This window comes from Aedes albopictus, chromosome 1 (genome assembly GCF_035046485.1).
Source record: "Aedes albopictus strain Foshan chromosome 1, AalbF5, whole genome shotgun sequence".
Classification (NCBI taxonomy): domain Eukaryota; kingdom Metazoa; phylum Arthropoda; class Insecta; order Diptera; family Culicidae; genus Aedes; species Aedes albopictus.
Genome location: NC_085136.1, coordinates 181103087 through 181115522, shown reverse-complemented (window position 1 = coordinate 181115522; position 12436 = coordinate 181103087). Strand labels below are relative to the sequence as shown.

Sequence of the window (12436 nt, the reverse complement as noted above, 5' to 3'; positions counted from 1 at the left end):
CTCTACATAGAGATAAGCGGAAGTTACATATGTCGATTCGGCAACCCTGTTCGTTTTGTTTACATCAGCTGCCAACACTTGCTACAAAGCTAGATGTTCAAACTTTGTGCGTGACTTCGTTGTGGTTCAAGTTGTTTTGTTTACATTTTCTAATTAAAGTAGATTTTTTTTTTCAAAATGTTGAAAAAATAGTGGAGCAATCGAAGAAATCTGAAATTCATTGCAAAGTGTAAACCTAAACGTATCGGCAGAAGTGAAGCAAGAAGCAGCAATGGAAGTTTTTTCAAGAAGTGCTGCAACAAAAGTGTCGTCATAAACATGAGCTTTTGAAAGCAGAATTAATTAAATTTTAACTTTTTACTAAACTTACATATACCGTCAATTTCTCGATATTAAAAATAAATAATTTCAATTTATTTAGTTTGGATTGCAATACCGTTCAAACGACGCCTTCCTACGAACGATCAGCATGTTCATTTGGCTCACACTTTGACAGTTCTCTCTGCACGATTGGCTTACAATGGCCGCCTCCGCAGATCTCTATAATGTAGGATTACTAGTTGGTAACAAAGGCGCTCCGCAACAAACGCATGTCAGGCGATGAGAGCAATAAAACAAACATCGCTTGCCGTGCGTGTGCTGATATTCCGACTTTTCTGCTGTAATTTTCGACCCACATTATCGAATTCATAAGCATTTGTACGAAATAAGACTCCTGCAAACCTCAGAGTTGAGTTTCAGTTGTAAAACAATGCGAAAATCACGATGTGAATAGAACGAGACAAATATTCCTACCGTTTTTGTTGTGAACAAACTCGGGAGTGATTTTGTCATTATCTGCTAACGAAAAACAAAGCGTTGTTGATGTGCCTTCTTTGTTGCCTATTTTTCGCTTGCGGTGGCATATTCTGCGTACACTGATTGTCCATTGTTCTTATAAAACTAAAACACTGAAAACTAAAACTTAACACTTGAGCACAGCTCTCACTTTCACTCTCTAGACTTCCCCATCTAGACTTCCCTATAGACTTTCATCTATAAACTAACTCCTATCAACTGACTTTCATAAACTCCACTATTAACATTTACCAATCAACTCAGCTCGACCAACTGAGCAAATGTCTGTGTGTGTAAGTATGTGTGTGTGTGTGTATGTGTGTGTGTGTGTGTATGTGTGTGTGTGCATATGTTACAAAAAAAAGTCACGCACGTTTCTCAGCCGTCTGATATCCGATTTGGATTCTCTTAGTTGCAAATGAAAGCTACAACATCCTAGTAGAACCCTATTGAATATTATTACGATCGGACATTTGGTTACCGAGATATCTATTGAAGAGTACTTTAAAGTAATATAGGTTAGCTTTTTGAGAGATTTTTGACATTTAGCATATTGATGAATATCTCAGCCGCCTGTCAACCGATTTGAGTTCTCTTGGCAGCAAATGAAAGCTACAACATCCTTGTAGATCGCCCAGAAATTTTATTTCGATTGGACATTTGGTTACAGAGATATCTTTCCAAGAGCACTTGGGATTTATACAAATAAACTTTTTGAGATTTTTGACCAAGTGCATCATAATAAATATCTCAGCCGTCTGTCAACCTATTTGGGTTCTCTGAGCATCAAATGAAAGCTACAACACCCTAGTAAATCACCCAGAAATTATATTTCGATTGGACATTTGATTACAGAGATATCTTTCAAAGAGTACTTAGGATTTATACAACTGAACTTTTTGAGATTTTTGACCAAGTGCATGATAATAAATATCTTAGCCGTCTGTCAACCGATTTCGGTTCTCCTGGCACCAAATGAAAGCTACAACATCCTAGTAGAACTCTATACAATTTTACTAGGATTGCACATTTGGTTACCGAGATATCTTTCAAAGAGTACTTAGGAGTAATACAGGTTAACTTTTGGAGAGATTTTTGACCAAGTGTATCATAATAAATATCTCAGCCGTCTGTCAACCTATTTGGGTTCTCTGAGCATCAAATGAAAGCTACAATATCCTTGTAAAAGGCCTTGAAATTTTATTTCGATTAGACATGTGGTTACTGAGATATTTTTCGAAGAGTATTCAAATAAATTCCTTTTTTTATTATTATATTCGCTTGTTATCTTGCATGAGCTTTTGACCAGTCTAAGGAAAATTATTTTTCAAAAAAATAATGCTGACCTCATATAAAGTGTATACTAGCAGGTTATTATTTTCAATAAAATTATAAATAACAAATTACACATAAACAGGAATTCTATGAAAACTAACAATATGTTAAATGAAATTTTTGAATTTATATATTGTGGAAAAATACAAGAACCAAAATAACTAGTTAATGCCAAAACTGATTTACATAGTAGATATATCATTTATATCCTTTTCACACCATAACCACAGGGATTGGCGGCATGCACCGTGCGGTGCGAAAACAGCGTGTGTTTCACACAATCGCAAGTGCTCGTCTCCCGTTTTGCCGAGAGACAAGAGACGTATGAGTGAGAGCTTTCGTAATAGTGCGAGAGACAATCGCAGCACTAGCTCTACGGCGCAGGGAGTAATGCGCGGTGCTTGGGACTGTGCTTGTCTCCAAACAGAAAAAATCAATTAATAAATTAATTGACGAGTTTGTGTTTTCGGCAAAGTTGTTAAGCTTGTCAAGGGCTGACAAGTGATGGGTCGTTTGATTCGAAATTTTTCCAATCATGCGTAGTATCAAGCCAAGTGCAAAGCACGGAGACAAGCACCAAGAGAGTGCATACGACAGAGCGTGAGAGACAGGAGAGCTCCAGCGCGCGGCAAAGTAAGCGAGCAACACACAATCGATTGCGCGTACTCGTCTCCTTCTAGTTTGTTGTGCTGTCTCGTAGCAGAGTGTGCGGCACGCAAAGAGTTTTGAGTCGCACCCTATCCCTGCATAACCATGAATATAAGTACTTCGGAGCTAATTTATTCGACTGATTAAGAGATATTAGACAAAGTGTATCTCGCTGATTTTCTTATCCATTTGTTAATCGATTCAAGATCTTTTGGCAGTTAACAAAAGATACAATATTCCAGAATATGTAAGCTATTTTTTTTTAATTTCATACAAGATTCTAGAAGGTGTCTGGCATTTCTGGTGATTTAGTCCATGATCCATGATGCTATTTTGAAAACCAATCCACTAGATGCCAAATCCACAATATTTTCTAGAACTGTTGGTCAGTCACACAAATTAAATTTGTGAAATACGAATAATACAACAATATTTTTAATAAGTGTAAGAAGGGTTCTGTTCACCATAGGTGGATTAAATCGGGTTTTTATTATTACATTCGTTTGTTATCTCGCATAAGCTTTTGACCAGTCTATGGGAAATTATTTTTCAATCAATAATGCTGACCTCATATAAAGTGTATACTATCAGATTATTGTTTTCAATAAAATTATAAATAACAAATTACAAATAAACAGGAATTCTATGAAAACTAACAATATATTAAATGAGAGCTTTGAATTTATATATTGTGCGAAAAATGAAAGAACTGGACAGCCAAAATAACTAGCTAATTCCAAAACTGATTAGCATAGTAGATATATTATTTTTGTCCTTTTTACACCATAACCATGAATACCAAGTACTTCGGAGCTAATTTATTCGACTGATTAAGAGATATTAGACAAAGTGTATCTTGCTTATTTTCTTATCCATTTTTTATCGATTCAAGATCTTTTGGCAGTTAACAAAAGATACTTACACAATTCCAGAATAAGTAAGATATTTTCTTTTGTCTGGCATTTCTGGTAGATTAGTCCATGGTCCATGATGATATTTTGGAAACCAATACACTAGATTGCAAATCCACAATATTTTCTAGAACTTTTGGTCCATCACTCAAAATGAATATGTTAAATAAAAATAATATACAATAATTTTAATAAGTGTAAGAAGGGTTCTGTTCACCATAGGTGGATTAAATCGGGTTTTTACATTTAAACACAAACTTTATCTCTACTAGGGTAAAAGTGCCAATGTTTCAAGTAAGTGTCAATTACATTATATATACTGAGGAATCCTATTTAATATGGAATAGTAAGGGTGATGACGACTTAGGGTCGTTACATGTGTAACAATTGGCGATTCACCCTAGATGATAGATATATAACATTAAAAAGATAGAGCCGTTGCAGGCCTTGTTTTGTTCTCAAAACAGGTTCCTTTAGGGCAAAGTACTAAGGGCATGAGTTGGCCGGGGAGGTCACCGAACCAGTGACGGTAACTAAGACAATGAACATGGAAAAATATGAAGATAGAGCCGCCGCATGCCTAGTTCATGATCAAAATGCCTTCGATACAGATTCCGCCACGGGTTAGCCAGAGAGGTCACTGGTCATTTTCATGGTTACTAAGACTACAGATATGAAAAATCATGAAGATAACGACGTCGCATGCCTAGTTTTGGTGTCAAATGTCCTCAAAACAGGTTCCTCCAGGGCACATTCCGGGGGCAACGGGTTGACCAGGGAGGTCACTGGTCATTTTCATGGTTACTAAGATGATGGATATGGAAAATCAGGAAGATAAAGACGTCGCATGCCTAGTTTTGGCGTCAAAACCAAAACGTCATCGAAACAGGTTCTTTCAGGGCACATTCCGGAGGTCACGGGTTGGCCAGGGAGATCGGGCATTTTCATGGTTACTAAGATGACGGGTATGGAAAATCAGGAAGATAAAGACGTCGCATGCCTAGTTTTGGCGTCAAATCCAAAATGTCCTTGGAACAGGTTCCTCCAGGGCATATTCCGGTGGCCACGGGTTGGCCAGGGAGGTCACTGGGCATTTACATGGTCACTAAGATGATGGATATGGAAAATCATGTAGATAGAGCCGTTGCATGCCTAGTATTGGCGTCAAAACCAAAATGTCCACGAAACAGGTTCCTTCAGGGTACATTCCGGTGGCCAAGGGATGGCCAGGAAGGTCACTGGCCATTTTCATTATTACTAAAATGATGGATATGGAAAATCGTGAAGATAGAGCCGTCACATGCCTAGTTTTGGTACCATGGTCAAAATGTCCTCGAAACAGGTTCCTCCAGGGCACATTCCGGGGGCCACGGGTTGGCCAGGGAGGTCACTGGTCATTTTCATGGTTACTAAGATGATGTACATGAAAAATCATGAAGATAGAGCCGTCGCATGCTTAGTTTTGTGCCATAACTGAAATGTCCACGAAACAGGTTCCCGCGAGGGCCATTCCGACACCCGGGACAGGAACAGATCGTGTTGACCGATTCCACATGTCTGTAGAGACGCCAAAACACATCTTATTTCAATGGTAAACAGAACAACAGTGACGTTTATTATAATTCCATCTCAGTAGCTTATTTCTTAGCCTACTACATCTCTCCTTGTCTTTAATGAAAATGATAATATAATGTAGATTCAATATCATACTTAATTACAATTTTTATGCATTTTGGATCTAATAATAAATAATAAAATTGTCTAGAATAATTCTCGTTTCCCTTCGTTAACCATTTGTAGTAATCTTTGAAACTTAGATTAGATTGAAGAATCTGCCAAGCAGGGAACTATTCTTGAAACACGACCATGGTATTCACAGCGACTGCAGGAAATTGTTCGTTTGATCATCCACAATCTGCAACCGTTCAATCCGTCTACTGGTCGTCTACTTGCATCTAAATGAGATTGGAATTATATACATATGCGATTAGTTATTTATAAATATAAAGCCATTACTATACTTAGCTCCAAATACCTTCCTCTCTCCCTTTTCAACAGATAGGATAACATACCATTATAAGATTTTATCTGATAATTTATATATCAGTGTATTCACTACAAGCAGCTATGATGTACATTATTCAATTTGTGTATTTTTATTCCCTAAAATGAGACTCAAAAATATGTTATTTAAATTTAAAACATCTTATATCTTATTATAACTTTAAGTGCTGGACTGAAGATAAACAATCTTCTTACAGCACATGGTAGACCGGAAATCCAAAAGATCTCAGGCGAATCTTTGAACTTTTCCATTTCAGACTGAAACCTGAAGTTTCCTTTTACATGTCCCTTCACCATAGATGGACTGAAGTCTTACTTCCTACATCTCATAGTAGACTAGACTGCCAAACGGACTGAGATGAATCTCCTACATTTGGTCTTTTTATTGCAGACTGAAACATTCCGTTTCCTTTGCGTATATCCCTTTATCATAGATGGACTGAAATCTCATTTCCTGCATCTCATGATAGACTGGACTGCCAAATGGACTGAGACGGACTCCTACATTTGGTCTTTTCTCTTGTAGACTGAAACAATGTGTTTCCTTTACGTATCCCTTTACCATAGAAGGACTAAAGCCAAGCTTCCTACATCTTGTTACAAAAACACATAGAACCTTATAAATGCACAAACAAGAAACGTCACAAGTGGACACAGCACAACATATAACATAAATGTGCCCTGTTATCCAGATGGATAACTCCTTCCGATCACAGGATGACGAGGTTTCATTTATTGGTTTGGGTCCATCAGTCATCCTGGAATTGTATTTTAGTAGGCATTTTGCCTTTTAGTTCACAGCATTTGTTGCTGTGTTCATAGCTTGGTTTTGTCTAGGAAAACTAATCCTAATCGGGCATCCCGTTTCGGGTTTCATTACTACAGTTTTATGACTTGAAGGCTGTGCCAGGGAAAGGTTTACGTCTCTGGTACCTAATCGCGTCCCGAAATGGCCTGAATGTTGGCAATCGAAATAAGATTGCGCACTTCATGGGCCTCTATTCTACCAGAACCTTATAAATGCTAATTACTACAAGGGGAATATTAACAAGTTAAAATTCAACATCAAGTAACACAAAGAAAGCACGAATATTAAACTTTGAACACATTATACAATTATTCTGTCTTATTAATGTACCTAACAAATATTTATACCCGTAACAATCACATGGTAGACTGGACTGCCAAATGGACTGAGACGGATCTCCTACATCTGGTATTTTTATTGCAAATTGAAACATTCCGTTTCCTTTGCATATATGCCTATATCATAGATGTATAGCAGAGTGTACAAATATTTTTTTTTACATTGAGTCCAAATCTTTGTCAAAGCTGCACAATACCAATCATGTCAGTTGACTACTGATTTTGTACTAAAGTCACTATCACTGTAGAGCTACCAATACCACAATGAAAATGACAGGCAACTACTTAATACTGGATCGCACTTCTATACACAATTATAGCAACTGACTGAAATTCTGGCGATTCTAGTAAAATCTCACATTTTCTTTTATTGACCAACATGCACTACTTGTTATTTTGTATTACATATTGAAACATCATCACGGTCATTCTTGTTTTCTTTCCATTATCAAGTTGTTGTATTTGTCACAAGCACTTTTAAAATCTGCTTCCTATACAAAACCAAAAACCTTATAGGCGCACTTTTCATTATCTGAACAGGATAAATCGTGTTATTCCTGATTTTCTCTTTGATTGAACCAAATTCGAACGATCTCCCTATGTTCCTTTAACAGTAATGGATCAGGATGTTCCAATCTTCTTCGTCTTTTATAAACTTTACACTCTTTACTCTGTATACTGACCAATAACGGACTGGACGATACGCTTTATTCCTACGACTCTACCTTGAATCGGACTGAATTTCCACGATCTCCCTACGTTCCTTTTACAGAAATGGACCAGGATTATCCTCTTCATTTCTTACGGAGATGTAGACCGGAGTCTTTCGTTGCTCCCTTTACTCTCTTCTTAATGACCAAGAACAGACAGGATGATTTGTTTTATTCCTACGACTCTATTTTGAATCGGACTGAATTTCAACGAGATCTCCCTATGTTCCTTTTACAGAAATGGACCAGGATTTCTTTATCCTCTACATTTCTTATGGAGATGTAGACCGGAATCTGCGTTCCCTATACTCTCTGCTAATTTACTAGGACTGGACTGGACGAATTGTGTTATTCCTTCATTTTCTTTTGGAAATGGGTCGAATCAACACAATCTCCCTACGTTCCTTTTACCTAAACGGACTAGGATGCTCAAATCCTCTTCGTTCGTTATGTAGAAGTAGACAAAAATTACGTGAAATATTTCCTTTTTCACTATACTAAATGTTCTTTTGAGATATGAGACCATTTATAAGTTATCGCAACTCTCGACGCTGAATTCATGAATAATGAATCTTCAAATCATATATTCATATTTTTTATTACTAATATGTTTTTTTCAATCTAGTCTTCTGATTAAAATTTAGTAACACCATTCCAAAATGAAAAATATAGTTTTTTTTTCTCACAATCAAAATAATTAATTTGAAAAAATGAGATTAACAATGTCATCCTTCAAGACATCCAAGTTTTTTTTTTATCGAATTTATTTCAGCGAATTTGGAAAAATCCCATTCTGCCAAGGCTTCTAAGATGCAAACAATAGCCCATTTTACGAATCGATTTTATGAATAAAATTTTTACAGGAGCAGGCGTCCTAACACGTGTATATCATTAACATCATCAACATTGTTGTAGTTTCGTGAAATGGCTCAAACTTGGTGAATCTTATGTTTCGAAATTTATTCCATTCTATCAGCGTACATCAGACGTTCGATAACTGTAACATATTAACAATAGACTTATCGATTTAATAACTGCAACAACTGGCAGACGCCACAAAATTGTCAGTCACTTAACGGACTGTCACTTAACTATATATTGTCTAATCTGAACACACTTGCTCACTAGCTTGCCTATCTATTACATAAGTATGATGAAAAATGTTTGACGCTTCTCTTCCACTTTCATTTTCCAGTATCCATCGCATTTCATTTAAAATGTATCAGTTCCAAAGATTGAACAATGCTAAAAACCGAATCTTTACAGTTGAAACGTTTAGCTATAAAGGTAATTGATGTAATTTTGACCCAAAGTTTAACCCACAAACTAATTCTGTTGCAATATTCTTCAAAAATTTTGAATATTCTATAACGAAAATTCTTTCGATATGAAAATCTTCAATTTGAATTACAACTTCAATATATTCTTATTATGAATATTATTGCATATACAATATATTTCTATTAGCTATCCATTTCAAGTTACTTCCGAAATTATTAAAATTATTGTTCGTATAGTAATAGCGTTTTCATAAGAGAAAGGTTCTCACCGAGACTCTTTCAGAAAAATTCTCAAGATACAAATTGAATTTATCTCACGTCAATCAAGACATCAATATACATACATAGAAGATTTGATGTTTGATTTCACGAATTCTCATTTCCATGTTCTACTTTACCTGCCTTTACTCTTTGGATTCTCAAGACCTCTCTCGACCGGTAGTCTATCCCTTGATGCATCCTCCAATCGTCTGAAGCCGGATGATACATCCAATCCTTTTGTTTCGATGTAATCCCGATCCTTCAACTTCCTTATGGACTGCTCAACGTACTAGGAAAGGACAAAACTGACACCCAGAGCTGCCCAGGCCGATGCCTTGTCCTAATTAGTAATATCCGTAGTCCAATCCTTGTAGTCGCACCTCACAAGGCTTCTTTTTTCTCTCTCGTCGCCAATGTAGAGACGCCAAGACACATTTGGTAAACAGAACAACAGTGACGTTTATTATAATTCCATCTCAGTAGCTTATTTCTTAGCCTACTACAATGTCCACTATCAGACGCGCATTATTCAGTTGGACATTTTTGCCGAAGACACCAACATTGTATCTAGTAAAGCATAGGGTGGGGCGGGGCAAGATGGGTCGCATAAGGATGGATCACCATAACTTTGTAAATACAAATCGTATTGGTTTGTATTCGTTCGCTACTCTTTAATACACTAGTAAGCTATGCTAAAAGTCGATAAAAAGTTCATTAAATACAAAATATGATGTTGAACGAGCAGTTTTAAAAAGTGATCGATTTTGCACCGTGAAAAAAGTGCGGGGCAAGATGGGTCACCTTTTAAGTAATTCACATTTTCTCAACGAAAAACGTCAAAATATAAGATTTGTTCCGCATTCATATATGCTCCATATCCATACTGAATAAACAAGAGCTACTAGTAAACATTTTATAGATTTATTTGGAATATAAAAAACTTTACGATTTGAGTGGTCCTAAGGCGTCTTGAAAATCGATGTTTTCACTAAAAAATTATCATAATTTTATGTTATAATTTTGAGTGTTCATTCCGCTTGATTGAAGTCATTTATGAGATAGTCTTGTAATAAAAAATAAATAAATTTTGAATGCTCCAAAAATACGTTCAAAATTGAAGGTGACCCATCTTGCCCCGCGGCCGTTTATATGGAGATTATATGGAATGTATCGCATAAGAAAAATGGCTAAAAACCATTTTATTTTTTATTTCCAATGAGAGTGAATAATTTTTCAATCAATGCCCCAAACTTTTGTATATTCATGCTGGTCATCTAACAAAATTATTAATCTAAACAAAACATGAGTAATGCGCCCAAAAATGGCACTGACCCATCTTGCCCCGTGACCCATCTTGCCCCGCCCCACCCTATAAAACATAATTGAAAGCGTATGCCGTGTACTGAGTACACGACGCGACCGCTCGTGTAACTTTTTTTTGATGCGACTGATGGAGGGTTAAAATCTGTTTGTTTTAAAATGTAACTTCACTTTATTGTTTATTTTAAGGAATTTACAAGCTGCTGTTGGATGCTACTTTGATTTCATGGCGTTTTCTCGTCTTCCATCGATGAAGTTTCTGAATGATCTGACAGTTGGAAAGGATGAAAAAGTAACCCCAAACACACCGTAAGTACTTTTTATATTTTTTTTCAAAACGCCATCACTTGAAACATGTACCGTAAACTGGGGTGTAGTTGATCAGTGGAGTGAACCTGATCACTCAAATACCCACGGATATCGACTTTCAAGGAAACTACCATTCCATTCAGATGTTACGTCATTGGATTGCGAAAGCTTCAATTTGCTCTAACTTAGTCAAATCTTAACCGATTTTAATTCTCTTGGCTCGGTTGAATCGGGATTTTTCCCTAGTTTTGACGGTCCAAGGATGGATGGGATTGGCCAAGTGGTTCCGGAGATATTCCGGATTCCGTTGGGGTAATAGATTATCCTGGACTAGAGAACTCTAGAATTTGTCATCAGCTTGATGGTTTTCGCAATATTTCTAGGCTATTTATCCTACAAAAACTCGGTAAAATGTTTCGACAATATCCGGAAGCATTCATGAACTCTCTGGGAACCACCTGGCCACGTTACAGATTCCACGCCCCCTGGGAAGTGGCCAACTACCGACCTGAGCCAAACCCTAACGTGCGACCTATCAAACTTCATGAATTTTCAGTGCCAGCTCGTTGGTGATCATTACAAGGATGACCCTTCTTTGTGGAACCACTTGGCCATGTTCCGGACTGAAGGCCACGCCCCCGGGGAAGTGGCTAATTACAGACCTGAGCCAATCCCTAACGTGCGACCTATCAAACTTCATGAATTTTCAGTGCCAGCTCGTTGGTGATTATTACAAGGATGACCCTTCTTTGTGGAACCACTTGGCCATGTTCCGGACAGAAGGCCACGCCCCCGGGGAAGTGGCCAATTACAGACCTGAATCAAACCCTAACATGCGACCTATCAAACTTCATAAATTTTCAGTGCCAGCTCGTTGGTGACCATTACAAGGATGACCTTTCTTTGTGGAACAATTTGGCCATGTTCCGAACTAGAGGCCATGCCCCCGGGGAAGTGGCCACTTACCGACATGAAACAAACCCTTGCATGCGACCTATCAAAATTCTTGAATTTTCGGTGCCAGCTCTTTGGTGACCATTACAAAGTTGACCTTTTTTGGTGGAACCATTTGATCATGTTTCCGACTAGAGGCCATGCCCCAGGGAAGTGGCTACTAACCGACCTGAACCAAACTTCATGAATTTTCAGTGACAGCTCGTTGGTGATCGTTACAAGGATGACTTTTCTCTTCGGAACCACTTGACCATGTTCCGGACTAGGGGCCATGCCTTCAGGGAAGTGACCACTCACCTATATGAAACAAACCATAGTATGCGACCTAACAAACTTCTAGAATTTTCAGCGCCAGCTTGTCGGTGACTATTACAAGTATAACTTTTCTATGTGAAACCACTTGGCCATGTTCGTAAAGTTCCTTTAGGAATTCTTTTGGATGTTCCTTCAGAAATTCCACTAGGGTTCGTTCCCGAAATCCTCTGAAATTTCTTTCAAAAATTTCATTGGAGGCCTCTTCAGTAATTCCTTTGGATGCTGCTCCGGGAATTCCTCTGGAAGTTCTTTTAATAATTCTTCTGGAAGTTCCTTCAAGAATTACTGAAGAATTTCCAGAGGAATTCCTGAAGAGACTTCCAGTGAAATTCTTGAAGGAAGTTCC

General features: G+C 37.4%; 1 protein-coding gene across 3 annotated transcripts in view; it reads left to right on the top strand.

Annotated features, from left to right (window-relative positions):
- LOC109424864 (protein ILRUN) overlaps positions 1-12436 on the top strand; it is a 228766-nt gene that overhangs the window by 20929 nt on the left and 195401 nt on the right. For all 3 annotated transcript variants that reach the window (XM_029858046.2, XM_062845916.1, XM_062845915.1), the window contains exon 3: positions 10702-10821. In XM_029858046.2, the coding sequence (XP_029713906.2) occupies positions 10702-10821 (120 nt within the window). The remainder of the gene's footprint in view (positions 1-10701; positions 10822-12436) is intronic.